General features: G+C 51.5%; 1 protein-coding gene and 1 pseudogene across 1 annotated transcript in view; one reads left to right on the top strand and one right to left on the bottom strand.

The window, feature by feature from the left end:
- Positions 1-5,668: 5,668 nt before the first annotated feature.
- LOC105987775 lies at positions 5,669-6,136 on the top strand (annotated as a pseudogene).
- Positions 6,137-7,340: 1,204 nt separating this feature from the next.
- Positions 7,341-24,364, bottom strand: part of LOC105987731 — a gene marked incomplete at its 5' end in the record, with an annotated part of 24,546 nt that continues 7,522 nt past the window's right edge. Inside the window, one exon of the mRNA XM_013019087.1 lies at positions 7,341-7,407. Within this exon, the coding sequence (XP_012874541.1) occupies positions 7,341-7,407 (67 nt within the window). The remainder of the gene's footprint in view (positions 7,408-24,364) is intronic.

Consider the following 24,364-nt stretch of genomic DNA (forward strand, 5'->3'; position numbering starts at 1 on the left):
GGGCTAGCCTTAAACTGTGATCCTTTTGATCTCAACTTCTAGGTAACTAAGATTATAGGCATAAGCCACCAAGCCCGGCTCTGTGTGTATTAACTTTGAAGATGTGATTCTGGCCTGCTAGAGGTGAGGTGCGGTGGCGGAGGCTGACAAGTCCCCTCCTCCCAGACATCATCATTCGGATGGTGCCCAGCAGCTGGAGTGGCCACCCGAGGCCCTAAATCCTGCCCCCACTCCCAACAGTTACCCAGCAACCTGAGCCCTGGCAGAAGCTGGGGTTAAATTAAAATAAGAGAGATCAAGGTACATTGTAATTTTGTGGTCATTCTCTACTGTGACCTCTACTCGCCCCCAACCCCCAAGTCCAGAATCACGCTCAAAACCCCCTCCCTGTCCTCCCTGGCCAGCCACTCACCCTCCACCCTGTTCTCCCCACGCCACACATCACCCCCCACACACAGGCCTCTCAGTCTAACTTGACACCCCCGTTGGGCTCAAAGGCTCACCGAGCGTGCACCCTCCCCAACCACAGCCCTAAGCCACACAAATGCTCCCCACAAGCATGCAAAGGCCAGCACCGCTTCTGGGAAGATGGGAGTATCCAGGGTATGAACCCCAGATCCCAGCCCTTCACCCTGCTTCCAGGCCCAGGCTAAGCCCCGCCCCCCTCCCCACCAGTACCTAAAGGTGTGAGTCACTGAGCCCACACCCACAGCCAGCTGAGCGGTGCCCGCCCCTGGCGCGGGTCAGCCCAAGCCCTCGCCTGGTCCACTGCCACCTGCCACCACTTGCCACCCTGGGAGCATCCCATGAGAGGTCAAAGTCTCAAGGACAAGGTTCCTCCTGAGCAGGGAGGGGTGAGTCACAGGACTCAGGTGATGTCAGGAAACCCAGGACATCAGGAACCCAGAGAGGGCTGAGTCCTGGGCAGAGGGCACAGTTGAGTGCCTAGGGCTGTGTGGGCCTGGAACTCCCCAGGGCACAGCCAGCCCTGGCAGCCGTGACCATGGCTGGAGGGCAGTGGGGCAGCCTGCAGAGGTGTCTCCCGCCGCCCTCGCACAGTAACCACGACACAGAACACGTGTCCAGAGTCCCAGCAGAGTGTCTGGAGGAAGACGATGCCCGCCTCCCCCAGTGCCAGCATCTCTCCCATCCTGGTACCAAAAGCAAACAGAGAGCCACCCAGCTGTTGGGGCCGGGGTCGGGGAACAGCCCTGGGGCTCCGTGATCGCAAGGAGAAAGAAAAGGAGAGCGGCAGCCCTTGTGCCCCTGCCCCCTGCCCTGCCACCTCCACCTGAGGCCATCCCTAGAGAGGAGACGATCACACCACCAAGACGTGGCCAGAGCTGAGGCTGCAGATATCTGCCACCGCTGCCCACCCAATCTGTGGCCAGGATATTTTATTAAGGGCTGAGAACAGCAAGCAGTTGCCTTTCTAGAGGTCAGAGAGAGAGAGAGAGAGAGAGAAATAGAGAGAGAGAGAGAACTATTCAGCAGGACCCTAGAGAACAGGGCTAAAGTAGCAGCTACAACAGGAGAAATTCAGGGCCGACTGAGGAGGGAATAATGCCTACTAAACAAAAGATGGTGTCACTCAAGCAATAAGTCCCGAGTGTCAACTCTGTGCAAGGTACTAAGGCCACAGGACTGCTCCCTAAAAGCTGACACTTAATGAAGTTGTAAGAAGAGCAGGCAACAGCAGCCTAGTATTTATGATGCACTGATCTCTTTTCTGGGGATTTACAAGTCATTTGATCCTCAAGCCAACCTTCTAAAGTAGATGTTATTATCATTCCTATTTCAAAGAGAGCAAAGACATTGAAGCACAGGAGGGTTGAGTAACCTGCCCAAGGCTGCACAGCCAGGAAGTAAGGCTTTGAACCCAGTGTTCTAGGCCTGTTGCCCTCACTTCCTGACAAACAGTGGCAGGCCACCACATGCTCATTCTCCATAGCACCCGGAACCTCTAATCTACCTTCAAAGTTAGGTTGGATTTATCAGTACATCAAATAAATGCTGAGTATTTTCTCTGGGCTGGGGTTGCAGACATCAGTGAGTCTGGGCCTGTTCCCTGAAGCTTGCTCTGTCCTCTGGGTGGCCCACACATGAGTCAGGTCTAGAATAGCCACAAGACACCGAGAACTCCCAGGTAAGGAAGCCAAACTGACAACCTGGAGAATTAGGGCCAGGGCTGAGGGGCAGCTCAGAGACAGAGCATTTGGCCAGCATGCGCAAGGTCCCAGGCTTAATCTCCCAGCATCACACAGAAGAAGTGGAAAAAAAAGAAAAGAATCAAAGACGTCACTACTCCTCAACGGCATAAAAATTACTACAAGAACAGCCATTCATGAAAATGGCAAGCTTTAGTGCATCAAGGGCACCATCAGCAGAGAAGAAAGGCAATCACAGGATGGAGAAAATGTTTGCAAATCATGTATCTGATAACAGGTTGATTTCTAGAACAGAGAGAAACAATCAAAACCAACCTGCTTCAAACACGAACAAAGGAATTGAGTAGACATTTCTCCAAAGAAGATATACAAATGGTCAATAAAGTTATTTTTTAAATGTTCAATATGTATTCATCATTAGGGAAAGACAAATTTTAAAAAAAACACCACATTGAGAGCCAGGTATTGTTATGTACACCTGTGACCCCAGCACTCAGGAAGCTAAGGAATTTACATAGCGAGGTCCTGTCTCAGAAAGAAAAAAAAAAGCCAGTTGCTGGTATAATCCTAGCTACTCAGGAGGCTGAGATCTGAGGATTGCAGTTTGAATCTAGTTTGGGCAGGAAAATCCATGAGGTTCTTATCTCCAATGGACTACAAAAAAAGCTGAAGTAGAACTGTGACTAAGTGGTAGAATGCCAGCGTTGAGTGAAAACGCTAAGGAACAGCACCCAGGCCTTGAGTTCAAGCTCCAGTACTACTTCCTCCCCCTCAATAAAAATGATCAGAAAGAAAGTGGAAGTCTCTAGATTTGAACACCTGAAATGAGACTGAGAGCTATGATCATTCATGCAAGGTTCTGTGGATGCGAAGCCCAAAGGGCCAGGGCCAGAACTGGCCTTCCCAGGGGAGGACCACCTGCTTCTGCGGGTCACCGAGAACCCCCCAGGCTGCAGGAAGAACCCCACCACAGGCCATCCCAGGGTCCCTGTGGCTGACAGCCCAGCCTGGCCAAGTTTGGGACCACCAGATTGTCCCTGAGAGGCAGAGAAGTGTGCATGGGCCCGTGTGGTAAACCTCGAAAGCCATCTGGGGAACTGGCTGAGCCAGTCCTGTGGGGGAAATGGTGGAGCCACAGCCCATGGCGTCCTGGCCAAAAGCACAGGACGGTAACACGGCACCGAGCAGGTCATGGCTCCTCTGTCTGATCTCTCAGCAGTCTCAGAAGCTCCTGAGCTTCCTCCCCCTCGAGTAAAAGCAGGGAAGGGACATATGTCCCTCCCACGGGACTGGCTCTTGTATGGATCTTCTTCTTCTTTTTTTTTTTTTTTGGTCAGTCGTGGGGCCTGAACTCTGGGCCTGGGCACTGTCCCCCAGCTCTTCAGCTCAAGGCTAGCACTCTACTACTTGCGCCACAGCACCACTTCCGGCTTTTTTCTGCTTATGTGGTGCTGAGGAATCGAACCCAGGGCTTCCTGCATGCAAGGCAAGCGCTCTACCACTGAGCCACCTTCCCAGTCCCAGATGACTCTTAGACAGATCTTGGTTGTCAGGGTCAGTATTTCAGCACCAGCTCTCCAGGGCTGGGGTGGAAGGTCACAATGGAGGACAGAAGCAAGTCAGGGACCACTCTTGGTGAATCTCTTGAGTCTGGTGAACCTGAGCGTATATGGGGGCTAACCAGGGGCCTGGGGGCCTTGCCCCAGCCAAGGCCTTGGAGCCCTGAGATCCCAAAACATAATTCCACCCCCTCCTGATTAGGAGATCCCTGCAAAGCACTGTCTGTCAGAGCTGGGGGAGCAGTCTAGACTTCACCCTCACTCCATACTCCCAAAGGAGTCACGCAGATTCTTTCTCGGGGCCCAAGGCCAGCCCCAGAAGGCTCCAGGGAGGCTATGTTCAAAGTGAGCCTCCAGCCTCCTCCCAGGGTTGAGCCACCACCTCTCACCCATCCACCACTGATCTTCACTCACACGGACATCTGGATTTCTTGGTGCCCCAACAGGTAATCATTAACCCTGGGAAGGCTGCTGGCCCTTTAAGGCTGCCCTGGGAAGAGATGACCTCCTCCTTCCCCCCCCCCCCATGGACTTTATGTCCCCAGGTGTGGGGCCACCGGGCCTGGGAGCCTAGATTACCAGAGCTGTCCAGGAAGGCCGCTGTGCAAGACCCGGCTGCCCAAGGGAAGGGCAGCAAGCTGTGTGGTGCGGGCGCTTCCCTGTCTTGCTTTGGCCTCAGCTGGGCTGTGTGCCCTGTCCACGGCTCTCTCTCTCCATGCTGCATCCCCCACACACACACCTCCTCGCAGCAGACCTCTCTGCTGGCCACCCCGCCAATGCCCATCTGTCATGGTATAAGAAGCGGAACTCTGGTAAGGGCCGCTCCAGCTGTGCCCAGCGAAGAAGCCTCTGGCCTGTAGCCTCTGACCTGCTCTGTAGGCAGAGCAGGTCAGCTTTGGGGCTCAGCCACAGCCTCTAGGCTGATCTCTGAGCCTAGAGTGTTCTTTACAAGCTCCCGGTGCCCCCCACCTCTGGAGTACTTCCCTTCCAGTGCGTAGAGCTATGCTGGTAAGATTCCCCCCATCCCCGGTGATGGGTGACCTCCCTGCGGCCAGAGAACTGTCACCTCTTCCTCAGAGCCCGGGGGAGCCCAGCGTCTGCGTGGCATATGGCCAAGTGTACCACCAAGTGAATGAACGCTGACGGTTTCACTACTTGTTTAGCTAGAGACAAGGTCTCACTATATAGCCCAGGCTGGCCTCAAACTCCTAGCGCTCTTACCTCAGCCTCCTAAATGATGGCATTACAGGCATGCAACACCATGCCTAGCTGTATTAGAGGTTTGAAACAATCAGTTCTGCACACAGAAAGGAGCTCCAGACAGAGGCATGTGCAAGAGGGTTAGCCAAGGGTGGGCCTAGGTCTTTCACCAAAATGTAAGTGACCTTGAGGGACAATCTGCCCACCTTGGCCTTTTAGGCCTGTGTCCCACAGGCCATTCGGTTAGTAAGCATCAATGAGAGGCCTGCTGTGTGCAGGGCCCTGGGGAGAATGTAGAGCCACATAGGAGAATTAGAAGGCATTGTCTCTGCCCATGGTTGTGGTTAAATGAAGCCATCTGAAATAACCTGGGAGCAATGTCAAGGAAAATCAGAAGGGAGTGGACAGATCAAACATAGGAATGAGAAGATAGAAATAAGAGAGCAGACATAATCTCAGGAGGTTTCCCCCAAGAAGTAACTCAGAACATTAGTCCCACCCACCCATTTTCATCCATCCACCCACCCATCCATTGCTACAGACATAAGCGCATGCCAGTCCCGCGGATCTGTGTCTTGCTTCAACAGTGTTTGGACGGAACAGACCCGGGGACTCCTCCTCTCCACCACCAGCTGCCTCTCCACTCACCACTTCTGACCCTTATCTTCTCGCCCATCTCCTGCTTCCAGGACCAACCAACGCAGTGTTTTTCTGTGGTTAGCTCTGTATTGACGACCAGCCATGACCTCTCAGATTGGTCAGAATTATTCCACCGAGGTGGAGGCTGCCATCAACCGCCTGGTCAGCTTGCATCTGCGGGTCTCCTACACCTGCCTCTCTCTGGGCTACTCGTTCGATCGCGACGATGTGGCTCTGGAGGGCGTGGGCGCCCAGCACCTCCTGAGGATGCAGAACCAGGATGTGCAGAAACCTTCTCAGGATGAGTGGGGTAAAACCGTGGAAGCCATGGAAGCCATCCTGGCCCTGGAGAAGAGCCTGAACCAAGCCATTGTGGATCTTCACGCCTTGAGTTCTGCTCGCACAGACCCCCATCTCTGTGACTTCCTAGAGAACCACTTCCTGGATGAAGAGGTGAAGCTCATCAAGAAGATGAGCAACCACTTAACCAACCTTTGCAGGCTGGGGGCGGCCGCTCAGGCCCAGCTGGGCAGGTATCTTTTCGAACGCCTCACCCTCAAACACAACTAGAAAACTCCAGAGGCCAGCAGCCTTTAAGGGGCCACCTCTGCCTCACCAGATATCAGGGTTTCCGCCTGAGCTTCTGCCTCCAGCCATTGGGAAACTTCCTAACTAACCATCCTGGAGTCCTTCCCAAGCCTTGGACCAAATGAAAATAAAGCTTTTTGCAGAAGAAAAAAAAAAAAAAAGGCCATCTTGGAGCCAGAAAACAATGGTCGATTGTGTGCTGGTATCTCATGCTTGTAATCCTAGCTACTGAGGAGGCTGAGATCTAAGGATAGAGGTTTGAAGCCAGCTTATTCAGGAGAGTCTGTGAGACTCTTCTCTCCAATTAATCACCAAAAATTCAGTAGAGCTGTGGCTCAAGAGGTAGAACACCAGCTACGAGTTAAGAAAAAAAAATCAAGCCAGAGTGCCAGGCTCAAGGCCAGGGGCCCATGGCTCCTGCTTGTAATCCTAGCTACTCAGAAAGCTGAGATCTAAGGATCTTGCTTTGAAGCCAGCAGAGACAGACAAATCTGAGAGACTCCTATCTCCGATGAACCTTTTTTTTCCTCCAGTTGTGGGGCCTGAACTCTGGGCCTGGGCGCTGTCCCTCAGCATTCTAGCTCAAAGCTAGCACCCTAACATTTGAACCACAGCACCGGCTTTTTTCTGCTTATGTGGTGCTGAGGAATCGAACCCAGGGTCTCATGCATGCAAGATGCAAGGCAAGCACTCTACCATTGGGCCAACTTCCCATCCAATGAGGCTTTTTAAAAGCCAGAACTGGAGGTGTGGCTCAAGTGCCACAGACATGAACAAAAAGCCCAGTGAGAGTGTAAGGCCCTGAGTTCAAGCCCCAATACCTGGCCCATCTCCTACCTTCCTCCCCTCCCCTCCAAGAAAAAAAAAAAGCCAGCCTGAGAATACATTCCTCCCCTAGAATTGCTTACACTCTCACTGGACAGTGTCTGAATTCGCATGCCACACAGCCTCATGCCAAAAGCCCAGGTGAGGGATGTCACAGGGGTGAGCCCTGCAGGAACTTCTACACCAAAACCTGCCCGGCAGATGCATGCTTTGAAGACAGCAGTAGATGCCAGCAGGGAAGAGGCAGGAGGCTGCTGGTAAAGCCCAGACACCTGGCAGGTAAACACAGTTAATGGTGACCTGTTGTTTTCTCTAGGTTCCTGGTGACCTCACCTTTGACCAACAATTTCTTGGCGCTCGCTCAGTCTGCCAAGGGGGCAAAGGGACTGGAGTAGGAAGGTAAACAGGAGGCGAGGCCAAAGGTAGCCCTGGAAGACAAAGGGCACATTCCAAAAAGTCTCACCAGCCCCAGGCCTGCGGCAGGGCCCAAAGTCCGCTGGGGAACCACACTGGTTCTCCAGCCAGCAGAAATACCATCAATTCTCCATCACCAGCTGATCACCTGGGGAAAGGATGCTTTTGGCTGACTATGAGGAGCAACTCCTCTTTCTAGTTTCCGGGACCTTCCCAAGGGCCCCCTTGTGCTGAGGTTGGCTAGGGGGCAATGGAAATTCTTACCTGGACCAGACCTTTCTTCCCAGAACCTTCTCTTAGCTGCCATTAGTTGAGGTGTCACTACCAGCCCACGTCCCTCGGCCCACACTTCCTAGGGATTGAGGGGTCCTGCAGCTATGCTGGGTTGCTATCCTACCACGGACCCCAAAAGGAAGTTTTAGAATCCCTCAGCTGCCTGGCAGGCCCTCTCTGTCACCCACAGGCTATGTGACCTTGAATGCATCAGCGAATCTCAGTGTTGTCATCTATAAAATGGGGGTGTATGTGAATTACAGGTTGTTAAACCTTTTAAAGGAAGATAATGCAATGAAATAAACTCAGGCATCATTATCTACAATACTGGGTATTACTAGAGGTCACAGGAACTTCCAGTCTTTTTTTGGTGGGGAGGAGGGCAGTCGTGGGGTTTGAACTCAGATTTTTCCCACTTGCTAGGCAGGCATTCTACCGCATGAGCCATGTCTCCAACCTGCTATTTAGAACTTCCTTCCTTCCTTTATTATTTATTTATTGCTTGCCAGTCCTGGATCTTGAGCTCTGTGACTGGGCACTATCCCTGAGCTTCTTTTGCTCAAGGCTAGCACTCTACCACTTGAGCCACAGCTTCACTTTATTGGAGATAAGAGTTTCACAGACTTTCCTTCCCAGGCTGGCTCCTAACTGTGATCCTCAGATCTCAGCCTCTTCAGTAGCTAAGCGTGAGCCACCAGCACCCAGCTAAACTTCCAGTTTTACTGATGAAGAAACTGGCCTTTTGTTTCTTTGTCTAAGACCAGGACTCGAACTCAGTATCTGACGCTTGCTTTCACTCATTAGCTGGTGCTCTAAGACCTGAGCCACACCTCCAACCCCTAACCTGGCCTTTCAGATTTGAGTTCCTAAACTTTGAAGGATACGGGTCTTTCAGGGAATCTGATAACAGATAAAGACGTTGCCCTGTAAACCTTAAAACTCATTTATGGACTCATTTCTCCCCCCTCAGTGACAGAGCAGGAGGAGAAAGATAGTCACAGGCTGAAGCTCCATGAGCCCCAAGGAAACAAGGGCAAATCCTAAGTGTCAAAAGCAAACCTCATTAAAAGAATGCCACCCCCCCTCCACAAGGCCCCGGAGGTCCCCCAAACTCCTCATTTCTCGACTCTCAACTGTGTGCACCCCTGCCCAGCCACTCCGGGTTGGTGAATTCCACTGTGGTCTTTGAAAGTCAACGGAATCTTGGAGCCCATCAGTACAAACCCCTTTATCTTTACAGATGAGAACGGCAAGCAACCCAAGGTATGCTGACTTGCTTAAAGTCACTCCGATCATCAGGACAGGAGCCAGGCAGCAAGAACTGACTCAGTCTCACGTGAGCATGCGCTGAGGACCTACTGTGGGGCCTGTGCCCCGCAGCGAGGGGAGGGGAGGGGACAGGCTGCCAAGAAAGGAGGAGCTGCCACTGGATTGGCCAAGCACGTCGAAAATCCTTGGAATGAAAGTGCACACAGGGTCACCTAGCACCTGCTTATGCAAGAGAAGTTGCAAAATCTAAATGCTCAGCAAAGGCAGGGCTGGACCATTCATTCATTTATTCATTCAACAAACATTTATTAAATCCAAGCATTAAACATGAGACCAGAGAAAGCAATCATCCAGACCAGGTGCCCGCTCACCCCTGAAAACCCACACAGGAAGAACGTCCATCTCTAAACAAAGACCGAGAATTTAGCTAGAAAGAAACGCATGGAGAACATTAAAAGGTGATACATAAGCATGGATGACGTCACCTGTAGGGGAGATGGGGGAGGGGGGGCCTCCCAGAGGAGCTGACATTTGAACTGAAGTCTAACAGGTAAGGAGGTACAGACGGCACAATGTCCCTGAAGGAGGGACCAATCAAGTTGGCCAAAGCGTGGGTTCACAGGTCGGACCAATCTGGCCAATCTGGTCATGGAGCAAGGACAAAGACAGAGTGGGAGCATTTGTTCATTCATTCATTTATTCATTCAACAAGTACCCATTGAACCCTCAGCCCTACATAAGCGAAACAGTCACCTAGATCAGGCACCAACGGCTCACGCCATTAATCCTAGCTATTCAGGAGGCTGCGATCAGAGGATCGTGGTTCAAACCCAGCCTGGGCAAGAAAGTCCATGAGACTCTTATTTCCAATGTACCACAGAAAAAATAAAAAACAGAAGTAGTGATACGGCTCAAGTGATAGAGCACCAGCCTTGAGTGCAAAAGCTAAGGGACAACACCCAGGCCCTAAGTTTAAGCCCCAGCTCTGGTACACACATTCCCCCCAGCCCCAAGAAGAAAAAAAGTCACCTAACGTTGGTATTCCCGAACTCCTAAAGAGGAAGAAAGGTGGTCTGTCTTTGAGCAGACAGGAAGCCTGGTGGTGTCGCTTGTTTAGCTGCTGGGAGGAGCAAGAATCAGAGGTCAGGCCAGACAGCGTCAAAAGAGGAACACGGAACGGAAATGCATTGAAGGTAGACACCGGAGGAGTGAGACGGGAGGAGCGCAGGCCACCGCTTCGAGTGACTGCGTGAACAGCCAGGCCCTTTGCAGATCTAGGAAGGCCATAGGTTTGCAAGGAAAACCAAGGCTGACAACACAGGACCAGGGCAGAGCCTGCTGTCCTGGGCCCACAAAGCCTCTCCCCGCTGAGAACCCTACAAGGCGGTGCAGCCGCTGGGCAGCACACAGAGCCACCGAAAGAAGGAGCAAAGGAGGCCCGGTGGGGGATGGGCGGGCTCTCAAGGTAGCCCCAGTGGCCATTAATGGCTCGCTGAGGGATCCTGGGAGCTGGGGCATGCACAGTAGACACCTTTCCATTCTCTTCTTTGGGAATTCCCCCTCTCGGAGCCTGTTCCCGGTAACCATCCTGTCTTCCCGCTCCCGCTGACCTCTGCCCAGGTGCCTCCCATCCAGCCAACAAAGGTCTGTTGCCGTCTTCTGTGTGCCAGCCAGGTGCTGGGGGCACACACAGTGAGTATGCACACGTGCCCCATTGCGCATGGTCAAGCCAGGTAGAAGTCAGCTCATAAGCAGAGAGGTCAGCAGGCAAGGGGCAAAGGACAGGAAAGACCATCACCCATGGAGAAGTCATTCACTCAACCAATAAATTGAGCACCTGCTATGTGTCAAGAGCTGTTCCAAGGAGTTAAGATGCTTCAGTGAACAGAGCAAAGTTACTCACCCTTCCAAGCCAGGCATGGTAGGGAATGCCTGTGGTCCTGGCTTCCCAGGGGGCAGAGACAAGAGAATCACCCTTGGAGGCTAGCCTAAGACCCTATCTCAAAAACAAACTAAAAGCTGGAGCTGTTGGTGACTGTCATCCTAGTTATTCCAAAGGCTGAGATCGGAGGATCATAGTTCGTAGCCAGCCCAGGCAGGAAAATCTGTGAGACTCTTATCACCAATTAATCACTAAAAAAAAAAAGCCAGAAGTAGAGCTGTAGCTCAAGTGGCAGAATGCTAGCCTTGAGCAGGGTGACGGAAGCTCAGGGACAGCATCCAGGCCTCAGGACCAACCCTGCCCCTCCACCCCCCAACACACACACCCTCACTACAAACACTAACAGGGATGCAGCTCAATAGAAGAATGCTTAAACACTTGCCTAATGAGCACAAGGCCCAAAATTCAGTCTTTAGTAGGTAGGTAGGCGGGTAGGTAGGTAGGTAGATGGGTGAATGGATGGATGGATGGATGAACAGACAGGCAGGCAGGCAGGCAGGCAGGCAGACGGACGGACAGACAGACAGACAGACAGATAGATAGATAGATACTCTGTGGCACTTAGATTCTAGCAGGGGAAACACAGACAATTCACCATGCACATCCATCCATCCATCCATACATGCACTTACAATATGAGAATGTGAGAAATTGATATGTTTAGAGAATGAGACAAGGGAAAGGGGCCATTTTCAATAGGGAGCTCAGGAAGGCTTCCCTGGGAAGTGATTGGTGGGAAAAGACTTGAAGAGGACAGCTAGGTCTGGCAGCTATCTGGAGGCAGATCTCTCCAGGCCTTGGGGAAGACTGTGCCTGTGGCCTGGGGCAGGAGCGCGGCTGTGTTTGAAGCACACTTGCTGCTCTTGGAAGGGAATCACACCAGACCTTAAAGACCTTTTGCTCTCAGCAAAGCCAGGAGCCACTGGCAGAGATTTGAGATGAAAGGTGACCTGGTCTGACCTCCGTCTTTCCTCATGAAAGGAAGTGATTGTAGGAAATGACCGGAAGAGGAGGTGCTACTTCAGGGAAAATGGTTGGGGGGGGGAGCGGGTATCTGCCTGGAGCTGTGGGGCCAGGCACAGCCACCCCCATTTGCCTTCCATGCTCCTCCATCTGCCAATGGGGTGAGGGGAGCCTTCTGCGGACCTCTCTTCCATCCTCTCCCTTTCCCCCTTTTCCTTTTGTCTTCTGCCCTACAGATTGGGGACCTGCCTTTCCAGTGCTCCTTTGACCTAGCTCTCAGCTCTTCCCCGTGAGGTTGGGGAGGGGACTGAGGCCCTGAGAGGAAATGACGCCACCCTAGCTCACCGTGAGATTGTAACCCAGGTGCCATCCAACCCAGGACACCTCAACTTCTGGTGTACACCTTGGGGTCCAGCGGCAGCAGTCCACGCCTCAGGGAAAGAAGAGCGCTGACTCTGGCCAGGTAGGGCAGAGATGGTTTGCTCAAAGAAGCTGGCTTCAGATGGCCAGGGAAAATGATCTCTACGGATGAAGAGCCCCAACCCTGTCCCTATGGAAGAGCGGGAGGGTCTGTTAGGATGCCTCTGCCCACACCACCCCCCAGAAATGCCTCTGCCAGACAATGTATCAAAGGCTCTAAGGGCTCTAAGGTGCATGTAAGTGGCTCCCGCCTGTCATCCTAGCTACTCCAGAGGCTGAGATCTGAGGATCACAATTCAAAGCCAGTCTAGATAGGAAAGTCCATGAGACTCTCATCTCCAACTAACCAGCAAAACATTGGAAGTAGAGCTGTGGCTCGAGCCTTGAGGGAAAAAGCCAAGGGAGAACACCAGGAAGCCCCTAGTTCAAGCCATAGTACTGTCCCCCAAAATGTGAATGACATACTCCAGGGAATAGAGAGAATCCTCAGCCCACCCCAGCCTACTCCACCTGCGGCCTACAAATGTGTGTCAGCTTCCCAGGTCCTCTCTCTGTTCCAGAACAGCTCTGGCTCCCTTTGGCTGTCCCGTGCCATGTGTGGCAGTGGCCTCCAGCACCTGAGTCATCTGTGATTCATCCATCAGCTTCTGCCCTTGGCCTCGGAAGGCTGGCCAGGTGGACTCAGCCCTAAATAGGATAAGGCCTCCCTCACCCCAGACCCCCAGACCTTATTGTCTACTGTGAACCACAGGAATGGGTCACACACACATACACACACGGCCATGTGCAATGCACGTTGGCTCTGTGTGACCTCACACCCCTTTCAAGACCTCTCTGGTCTGATCTGGGACTGAAGAGGTTTCCAAAATCTTTTCTATCCCAGAATCCAAGCTGGGGCTTTAATCAGGTGTTTCCATACTTGTGATTTCCAGGCAACAAGGGACCCACAAGTGAGAAGACAGTATGGCAGCAGAGAGAGGAGACTGTGGGGTGCAGGACCCCCCAGTAATGCCACACCACCAGGGAGAGAGAGAGAGACGGCATTGCTGGAGGTGCTCTGCCAAACCAGAGCACCCTGAAGCCACCTCCTGTGGGGACAAAGATGGACTCCCCCTCTCCCCCCCCCCGGGCTCCCTGGGGACAGGCCTGTCCCCTCTCACTGGGGCTCAGGAGGCGCACCCACCTCCGCTCTCACCGCTCTGGCCCTCCTTTTCCCAATCTTGCCCCTCTTGGTAGCCTGCTCAGCCTACTGCACGCTCAGCTGCCCACAGCCCCAGAGGGCACGGGAGAGGGAGGGAGAGGGAGGGGGAGGGAGGGGGAGAGGGGCCAGACTATCTCAGCACTAGCTGTTAGCAGGTCCTTGCCATTTGGAGTCTCTGAAATCTTCAGCTCACACTCAATGTGATCCCCTCTGGGCACAGGGGTCTTGAGCGCCACAGACTCCAAAGGAATTGCACAGTTGAGAGTCCTTGGCCCCTGACTCTTGGTCCCTCGTGGTCGGCTTCCCCAGCCCCAGAACTTGTGGCACGCGTCACCTCCCCCACGCTCCAGGAAAGGGTTAAGGCAGCTCCCCGGGTAGAGGGCAGTTGGGAAAGCTGAGCAGGAAGTGAGTTTCTCCACTTGGCCTAAGCATTGGTTTCCCAATCCAATGTGACAACTGCGGGGACAAAGCCAGGCTGAGACAGCCAGGCAGGCTAGGCCTCGCCAGGCCATGGCATCTAGAACCTTCTCCTGTTGGAGTGGCCCAAGGCTGTCATGTGGGAGGGACCCAGGGCCCACTGAGGCAGGAAGGCAGGGAGGGGTCCTGGAGTGGAAGCTTCCATGTGGGCCCCCCACACACAAGGACAGGTCTGTCCCTGTCACCTTTCTGTCATTGCTCCTAAGAATCTTCTAGACTTTTTCATTTTGCCCTAACCCAGGTGAAGGACACATTCTGCATGAGACACAGAACACCTAGACACACACCTGCCACTGAGGTTTCAAGAAATAACACTTCTCTCACGTGAGGCTCTCTGAGCGTTTTCTTTCTTTGTGAGAGGAGGCGGGGAGGGGAGGCTGTGCGGGCTTGAATTTGGGGCTCCCCTTTCTTGGCTTATTCACTCAAGACTGGCCCTCTACTACTTGGACCACAGCTCCCCTTCTCTGAGACTTTTCTACCCTGTTCTCTTTCACCTGTTAGAAAGCATTACTGGTTAACGGCCTGATCTACAGCTTGACCACTATTTGAAAATGGCCATCCCAAGACCAGCAGCTAGATATGGTGCCATTGTCCAGCTGGGGTCACGGTGGCCCAGCTAAGAACCAACTGCCTCAGCTCAAAGGACTAGTGGCCACCGAGGCCTGCCAGAGCTCAGAGTCTTGGCTCCCGGGGAAACTGTTGTGCTAGAAGTTTCCAGAACACAGAGGGGGAGAGATGTTTTTCCCCCAAGATGGCTACCTGCAGGCCGTCTGAGGGTAGAGGCTCACACAATTGGCCTCATGGGGCCAGTTTGTGTCAGGTCTCTACTGCTGGCAGAAATTAAGGACCTACCCAGAACAGAGCCCACGGGTGATGTCAGGAGGAGGAGAATGCATTAAAAGAACTCACCTGGGCTGCAGATCTAGGTACTTCCTTCCGCCAGGTACTACGGCCCACAAGCACAGGGTGTCCAGATATGTTTGAACTTCAGATAATCAACATCAGATCTGAGGAAGAACTTTCCGGGTCTCCAGTATTGATCCAAGGTGTGGTGCGGCAGAAGGAGCGTGTCTGAGACACCCGCAGCTTCGGAGGGCCGTCTGCAGAGCACGGAGGCCTCCGGCCCAAAATACCGCCCCCCACCTCCCCGCCCACTCTGAAGTGGAGAAAACTTGGCCTAGGGAGAGGAGACCGAGAGCCTTTGCAACAGGCCTGTGAGGGTGGACAAGACAGTCCAAGGCTTCCTTTGCTGTTTTCTGGCAGCCACACATAGCAGGCCATCTGAGATAAGCCAGACCTCGGGAGAACTTCCTGTGAGGTAAATACCAATGGCCTGGGCTGGGACGAGCATTTCCCACAGCCATGGGCCCAGGGAAGGTTTTGCAGCAAGGTGCCCGCACCTTTCCGCACCCCATGCCTCTTCTGCCCTTCCCCTCCCTCTCCCCCACCACCGCCCCACGTTTGGATTTTTACTGTGGCTGCTGGGACAGACAGTGCCCCAGGAGGACCCAGAGTGGCCACGGCTGGGGGGAAAGGGGGTGAGCCTTGCCAGCCCCCACCCTTGCGGCCTGTGTGGGAAGCATGGCCCTTTCTCCAGCCTCAGACTCAGATTCAGATAGACTCTTATTGCCAATTCACCAGCAAAAAGCCAGAATTGCAAAAGTGGCTCAAGTGGTGGAGAACCAGCCAGCAGAAAAAGCCTAGAGAGAGCACAAGGCTCTGAGTTTAAACCCCAGTACTGTCAAGAAAGGAGAGAGATGTGGGGGAGGGAGGGAGGGAGGGAAAGGAAGAAAGAAAGAGAGAGGGAGGGAGAGAAAGAAGGGAAAGAGAGAGAGTGCGAGAGACAATCTGGAAGGAAGCCAAATTATAGGGGTGCAGCTCCCCTCTGGGCACATCCTGGTCATAGGAGGGAACTATGGAGGCCTGGGACTCTGCTTCAGGCCTCGCCAGCACCTCACTGAGAGGAAAGGAAAAGTCTTTCTCATTTGTCTCTATGCATTTCCTTATGTGTCTCTGCACTAGCTATTGCCACACCAAGGGAAAAACCTTCCAGAATGCTGAGCCTTTCATGATCGGCCTCAAGGGAATAGTGCAGAGCTGAGCCCCGAGCTCAGGGAGCACACAGGGGGCACAGGAGAACCTCCCTGCCCAGTGGACCTGACAGCCAGGCAGCCGAGATCATTTGTTCACTCATTCATTCATTTCCTCACTCATTCATACCGTCATTCCTTCACTATTTGCTCATTCACTCATTTCACTGCTTCACTTGCTTATCTGCTCTTCACTCATTCATTTCAATTCACACATTCATTTCATCCCTCATTTATTCTTCATGTTTTTCACTCATTCATTCACTTCTTTTCCACTCACTTATTTGTTCATTCACTCATTCATTCACATATTTGTTCATCCACTCAACAATGCTACATTGATTATGTCTGCCCCCATTTTTCCCAGTGCTAGGTACTGAACCCAAGACCTCCACACCTGCCAGGTAAGCATTCTACCACGGAGTGACGACACCCTCAGCCTTATTGAGACCCCTTTTCTTTTTCTTTCTTTCTTTTCCTTTTTCAGAAGGTCTCACTGTGTGTTCACACTAGCCTCAACTCCCAATCCTCCTGCCTTAGATTTCTCAGTGCTGGAATTACAGGCTCTAAGTCCCTCTTAAGTGGCAATCACATTACAGTCATTGTCTAATTTAATCCACACCAACACCTGAGGGTAGGTAGTACAGTGCTGGTATTCTAGATCAAGACAGTGAGGCCCAGACAGGCCAAGCAATTTACCCAAGGTCCCAGAGCCAGAAAATGTCAAAAGTAGAACTCAGCCCTGTCTAGTCCAAATTCTCTTTGAAACACTCTATTCCAAATTGAATGGCAATAGTTAACCTTCCTTGGGTACTTACTGCATGCCAGTCGCCAGCTCATCGCATTTCTCTGAGCATCTCTAGAATGGGGCTACTATTATTCAGAGCCACAGGATTGGCCCCGGGTGCCCATTCTGACATCTATACCACGCTGCCTGCTTTTCAGATGCCATTGATATTCAGAAATTTGGGGGCTGGAAATGTGGCTCCATTGGTAGAATGTTGTCTAGCTAGTACAAAGCTTTGAGTTCAAACCTCAGTACCACTAAAAAAAGTTTGGGGGTGTTTTTGGTCCAAGACTAGGATTCAAATGTGGTGCCTGATATGTTGGGCTCATTGGCTTGCATTCTACCAACTGAACTACTCCTCCAACCCTATTTTGTCTTTCTTTTAAAGAAAAAAAAAAAAAGGAAAATCAAGCCTGGGCATCGGTAGCCATGCTAACTCAGGAGGCTGAGATCTGAAGATCACAGTGCAAAGCCAAACCGGTCAGGAAAGTCTGTGAGACTCTCATCTCCAATGAACCACCAGAAAACCTAAAATGATGTTGTAGCTCAAGTGGTAGAGTGCTTGCCTTTTGCTGAAGGACTGAGGGACAGCGCCCAGGCCCAGAGTTTAAGTCCATGACCATGAAAGAAAGAGAGAGAGAGAGAAAGAAAAAGAGAGAGAAAGAGAGAGAGAGAAAGAGAGAGAGAGACAAAGGAAGGAAGGAAGGAAGGAAGGAAGGAAGGAAGGAAGGAAGGAAGGAAGGAAGGAAGGAAGGAAAAGAAAAGTTTCTTAAGCTTCTGTTTAGAAGTTCTCAGAGTTGAGTCTGTGTTTAGGACTTGGGAGACTCAGGCCCAGAAATAGCAGCCTGGGTTTGAACTGGGGCAGTCCGGTGTGAAGGGCCAAAGTCACCCAGCGTTATCAACTCTGTGACTGCCAGAGAGGAGACTATTAATAGCTATGGGTGTTTATCACTGCAGTCAGTAGCTCCCGGAGGACGGTGGGGTCAGGGGACCTCAGCCAGGTCAACCCCCCACCTCTGGCCCCATGAGTACTCATCCAAGAAGCTGGCGCCCCGACTGGGCCTCCCTCCACTCGAGAACCCTTACCCAATCCGGCGGCCGCCCTGGGACAGACAGTGTGACCCCTGCCACACTGTGTTTGCAAGCTGTGCGATGGACTCGTGTAGAGAATTCATGACCAGGCATCTTGCTGCGGGCTGGAGGGAGGGTGCCTTGGGGGGGTGTCTGTGGGGGACAGGCCTGGCCTCAGGGCCCTGAAGACCTAACCTGTGGCCTTGTCGTCTCTCTCTGGAGCTGGTGATGAGAAAGGGTTGGGAATGACACGAGCCCTAGAGAGGGAGGGAGAGGGCATGAGGCGCCCGGGCTGGAGATCCTGTAGGAGCCCAAGTCCAGACTCAAGCAAACCCTGGCCGGGCACTTGTAGCTCACACCCACAACTAAGAGGCTGAGATCTTAGGATCAGGACTAGAAGCCAGCTTGAGTAGCAAAAAAAAAAAAAAAAGTCCATGACTATCTCCCATGAACCACCACAAAGCTGGAAGTAGAGATGTGACTCAAATGGTAGAACTAACCTTGAGTTAAAAAAAAAAAAAAGTAAAAAAGCCAGAAGTGGTGCTGTGGCTCAAGTGGTAGAGCGCTCGCCTTGAGCTGAAGAGCTGAGGGACAGCGCCCAGGCCCAGAGTTCAGACCCCACGACCGGACCAAAAAAATAAATAAATAAAAAGTAAGAGACAAAGTCCAAGCCCTGAGTTCAAGCCCCAGAACTACCACAGACAGACAGACACACACACACCCCCCAAACCCTGCCTCAGAATAGTTGTCCTAGAAGACATCTAGGCAACCAGATATTTCTTCTTGGGGAAGCTTCTGGAACAAACACTCCTGAGGGCCTCTACAGTAGGCCGCTCAGGGGTAGCTGGCCTGAAAATCCCTACCTGGCTGCATGGTTCTGCCAGAAGCCAGGGGCCTCTTCCATCAGACTGCACGTTCATGATGTGCTTTGAGGGACAGGAGGAGAAGGTTGGCCTTGTGTCTTGGCCATTTGTTCGTTCATTCCACAGATACTCAAGCCATCCTTTCTGCGTCCAGATCCTACTGGGAGACCCCACGTCCCGGTACAGTCCTTTCCCCATGCCAGCTTCCAGGGCCCTATCTACTCTGGTCTGCCTCACACCCCAGCTGGAAGTAAATCTGTGTATTTGCAATGACACGGCCAGGGTGTTCTCACTAAACAAAAAAAGAAAAAAAGGCCAACCATGGTGGCTTATGCCTATAATCCTAGCAACTTGGGAGGCAGAGTTGAAGAGGACTGTAATTCAAGATCAGTCCAGGCAAATAGCCAGCGAGACCTCATCCCAACAAAACAGTTGGATTTAACGGTGTAGCCCACTCATCCTGGGTAGGCAGGAGGCACAAATAGGAGGATCACAATCCAGGCCAACAGACAGAAGGACAAGACTCTATCTGAAAAACAACTACAGCAAAAAGGACTGCAGTTGTGGGTCAAGTGGTTAGAGAGCCTGCTTAGAATGCATGGAGGCCCTGAGTTGAAACCCCAGTGCTGCCAAAAAAAAAGGGGGGCAGGGAAGCCAGGTGCCAGTGGCTCACGCCTGGTCCTAGCTACTCAGGAGGCTGAGATCTGAGGATTGCGGTTCAAATCCAGCCTGGGCAGGAAAGTCTGTGAGACTCTTTTTTTTTTTTTTAATTGTCCGTGAGACTCTTATCTCCAATAAACCACTAGAAAACCAGAAGTGGCGCTGTGACTCAAGTGGTAGAGCGTTCGCCTTGAGCTGAAGAGCACAGGGACAGCGCCCAGGCCAGAGTTCAAGCCCCATGACCGACCAAAAAAAAAAGCGGGGGTAGGGAGAGGGAGAAATAGTCAAACTGTCATCAAGTATCCAAAGAAGAAAAGAAAGATTGTCCTAGGAGCAATATAATTACTATAATATTAATAATATAATAATAGATAAGCAATACCTCCATACCAGTTGCTGCCACATGTAACAGCTTCTTCATCCCACAGGCTCCGCCAGGATGGATTTCTGTTCTTATTTTCTTTTTTTAAATTGTATTTCATTGTAAAGATGCTGTATAGAAGGGTTACAGTTACATGAATAAATCTGTTTCTATTTTCACAAGATAAGAAAGTGGAAACCGGGAACTAAGTTATCCAATGGCAGACCCGAGATTCCAACCTGCATTTGTCAGACGTCTCAGAGGGACATGGAATGGTCCAGACTGAATGTGCAGGGCACTGGGCAGAGCATGTGAGGAGACATCCCCAGGGCCCAGGCCTCTTAGGCCATCTCCTGAGGGACTTCAGTCCAGGGTGGCTGGCCCAGCCACCCATGAGAAGGGGAATAGAGGCCCAGTCTTCCTGCAGGAAGACGAGGAGGCATTGAATGAGGACCTCAGAGGGGACAGGTAGAGCCCTCGGAAATGAGAACGTGTTGGCATCTACCCTACTTGGAGCCACACCAAGGGACCATCAGGGGAAGTCTGGAGAAATAGCAAGGCCAGGCTGGCAAGCCGTACGTGGCTCATGACAGATAGTGAGCCCCATAGGGACTGTAAATATGAAAGGGAGGACAGGGCTGGAGGCCCTGAGAAGGCTCATCCAGCTCTACCTCCTGGGATTCCCGACACCTACAACAGCCACAGGAAGGGCAGGCGGGGCCTTCCTAAGACTGATGTCCATCTTTGTCAACAAAGAAGTATGTGAGGACAGGTTTCTCCTAAAGGCAGGGAGCATCCTGAGGGCCAGGATCTGGTCACCTCTCTGCCTAGGAGCTCTGAGGGTAGAAATTACATTTCTCTCGCTAAGAGATGAATTCAGAGCCCAGGGCGCTGGTTGCTCACACCTGTCATCCTAGCTACTCTAGAGGCTGAGATGTGAGGATCAAGGTACAAAGCCAGCCTAGGCAGAAAGTTCATGAGAATTTTTATATCCAGTTAACCAGCAAAAAGCCAGAAATAGAGGCGTGGCTCAAGTGGTAAAGCACCAGTCTTGAGTGCAAAAGCTAAGGGACAAGTGCCCAGACCCTGAGTTCAAGACAGTGTGGAGGGGGGGGGGGGCGAAAAGAAAAACCAAGATGAACTCTCCTTTGAAATCATCTTTGAAATCACCTTCAGGTCCCAACTTTTTCATCCTGAGGTGACCCAGGCCCTCTTTCCTTCCTCCCATAGACGTCTCTGTCTGATGATCCCTGGGTTCTAGCTCTTTCCTTTCAGAATCCCCCTTTCTGCCCCCACCGCTACAGCTACTCCCTCAAGCCTTGTGTTTTCCATTTCCAGCAGAGTGTAAATATTTACCATTTCCTTCCCTGCCCTCCCCTGGTCCTTACCCTGGTGAATAATGTCCTTTGGATATGGCTGAATTCTCTCCCTCTGAAGCCAGCCCAATGGGGCCTTCCAAGGGTCATCTCTTCCATTCTCCATCTCTATGCTAGAATAGGTAGAAGCCACCCAGCACACCAGGGCCATAGCAAGGCACAGCCAGCCTATCTAGTGTTCAGGAAGTGCTGGAGGATGGAAAGGAAGAGGGAAGAAAAGGATCCCACAATCCTTTCCTAACAACTTCTCTTTTTTCTTTTTGCTGGGAGTTCATCTTATTCTCTGATCCTCTCTGCTTGCTGTGAGGTCTATTTTCTCTTGGAGAGATTTCAATTGCACTGAACCACTCTGTGTATGTGTGTGTGTGTGTGTGTGTGTGTGTGTGTGTGTACACACATGCACTAGTACTGAGGCTTGAACTCAGGGCCTGGGCAGTGTACTTTGGTTAGCATTCTACCACTGAGCCATGTCACTACTTTCAGCTTTTTGCTGATTAATTGGGGATGAGTATCAAACTTGGCTGCACAGGCTAGCTTCAAACTGTGATCCTCAGATCTCAGCCTCCTTCTAGCTAGAATTACAGGCATGAGCCACTGACACCCTACCCAGTTTAAATCACAATCTTTTTTCTGGAAATTCAGACGCTCTTTTGACATGCCTGGGTCAGTCAGCCCTGCCCTGTCATCCTACCAAACCTACCATCAGAGCAGACTCCTGCCTGTAATCTCTTCAAAACATATCCTTCCCTTCTAGAACCTTCCTCTAACCCCTTGGGCCTGCACACATACCCAGACATTGTGGATGGGACAAGACAAAAGTCCTAATCCCATGCAGATTAGGACTGGCATCTGTTCTGTCACTTGAGAGCTTTAAGCCATAGCAGGCCACACGTTTGCTCACAACTCTAAATTTGAGCAGTCTTAAGATGGATTTGTTCTACTTTCTTGATGGTGGGCTAGAGTGTGGAAGCTCCAGGGGGTGTCTGCTCACCTCTTACACAACTGGTAAATGCTATGTTTTCTTTTTCTCCTCCTTTTCTCCATGATCTATTTTTAACACTTTCTTTCGTCCAAGGCCAGGTGTCGCAATCTCTTGCATGATCCCCAATGACTTCACTTGCATGTCTGGGGCCTTGGCTTGGGGCAGTGGAAACAGTAAGGAATCCCTTCCCCCCACCTTTCCTTCTCTCATGCCAGCAGGTAATTGAGCTTCCTTATAGCATGGCAGTTGCCTTCCAAAAGGCAAAATTAGACAGTCTGCTAAGGACCAGGCCTGAAAGTCCCAAAATCTATCTTCTGCCACATTCTTCAAGTCTCAAGGCCAACTCAGATTCCCAAAGGAAGGGAAATGAGGGAAGGGGCAGTATGGGAGTGCAGGGACAGGAAGAGCTGTTGGCAGCCATATTTGCACCCAGGTCACCAGAATGGTTCTAACACATAAATACAGATCCAGAATCACCTCATTCTGTATGTATCCATCCACTCACCTTCCCCACAGGAGGAGCTGCGGGAGGGAGGCAAGATGGCAGGCAGGTTCACTGGAGAAGCAGAGACTCTAAAGGCCTTTGAAGGCTGTGACCAAGGTACTCCTTTAGAAAAGGGAAAGGTTCTCAGGCTTGGCAGAGCAGAACTGACAGCAGGGAAGACCCTGGCCTTGATCAGGTCTTCTCTGACTCTTGAGGGATCCTTGAGGTGGTGCCCAGTGGTGTCTGCACAGCTCTGAGACAACTGCAGGATGTGGTATTTTTATTTCCTTTTCTCCATGGTCTATTTCAAGACTTTCTCTTGTCCAAGGCCACGTGTTGCAGTCTCCTGCGTGCTTAGATTTCCGATCTCCCACTTCGGAGCCCCAGCCAGAGGAGACATCTCTTGCCTTTGCTTTGCCTTTGCATTCATAGGGAAGTTGGATTTTAGCCCTGGTTTGGCCACCGCTACATCCTCCCCCTGTCCCACTTTTCTTCTGCCTGTTTGTATTCAGTCTAGACGATTCCTTTTTATTTGCTGATGTCCTGCCCTAGCCTCAGGCAGCTGTGGTGTGGTGGGAAGAGCACTGGAATTGGAGTCAGGAAAGCTGGTTTAAATTCTCACCAGGCTATTTACTAATCGTGAGTCAATTCAGACAAGCTACTTACCTTCTCTGGGCCTCCTGCTTTCTATCGGCTAAGTGACAATAATGAGCTCCATCTCCAGGGTGGCTACAGCATCTAGCACTAACCAAGAGGTCTCTGATCCCCACCCCACTTTCTGGCTGGCTGCATTCACTTTCTCTAGTCAGCCTTGCTCAGATCCTCACCTACCCAGCCCACCACCAACCTCTCCTGACATGGCGACGGAAATCCCCTTCCATCACTGTAGCCTTGGGATAAAACTTGTTCTGTTGGCTTTAAAAGGTGGGGGCAAGGGGGGGAGGCAGTACATTTTAGACTCACATTGTCCAAGATGGTTGTCACTAGCTATGCACAACTGATCAACCACAACTGATATGTGTGATTCAAACAAAATGTGCATCAGATTTGCAGACACCTCCAAAAGTGCACAATCTCTCGATCATTTTGATTAAATATTGATTAAATATTGAAACTATTTTAGATATGTTAAGGTTACATAAAATATATTGGTAGCATTGATCTTGTTTCTTATATCTTTTCAATTCTGGCTCATGGAAAGCTTTGAAGACATACATATGGATGGGCTGGGTGTGTGGTGAAGTACTAGGAGTATCAGCCCAAAAGGTGCCAAGCCTTGGTTTGAACCCTAGCATCAAAACAGATAAGTAAGTTACAGATGTGGCCGGCATACTATTTCTATGGGTCAGCGCCATCCTAAAGTGTGTGACCAGGCCTCATGAACTATGGAGAAGCAGCAGTCATGAAAGAGGAGGAGCACTATGCCTGGCTGAGTGACTCACACCTATAATCCTAGCTACTCAAGAAGCTGAGATCTAAGGTTCGAAGTCAGCCTGGGCAGACAAATCTAAGACTCTTATCTCCAAGTACCCAGCAAAAAGCTGGAAGTGGAGCTGTGACTTGAGTGGTAGAGCACCAGATGTGAGTGAAAAAGCTGAGAGCAAAAGACCCTGAATGCAAACTCTAGAACAAGGAGAGAAGGGAAGGGAAGGGAAGGGAAAAGAAAAAAGGAAAAAAATGGAAAAGGGAAGGGAAGGGAGAGGAGAGGAGAGGAGAGGAGAGAAGAGGAGAGGAGAGGGGAGGGGAGGGGAG

Source organism: Dipodomys ordii, unplaced genomic scaffold (genome assembly GCF_000151885.1).
Source record: "Dipodomys ordii isolate 6190 unplaced genomic scaffold, Dord_2.0 Scaffold44, whole genome shotgun sequence".
In the NCBI taxonomy this organism is placed as follows: Eukaryota; Metazoa; Chordata; class Mammalia; order Rodentia; family Heteromyidae; genus Dipodomys; species Dipodomys ordii.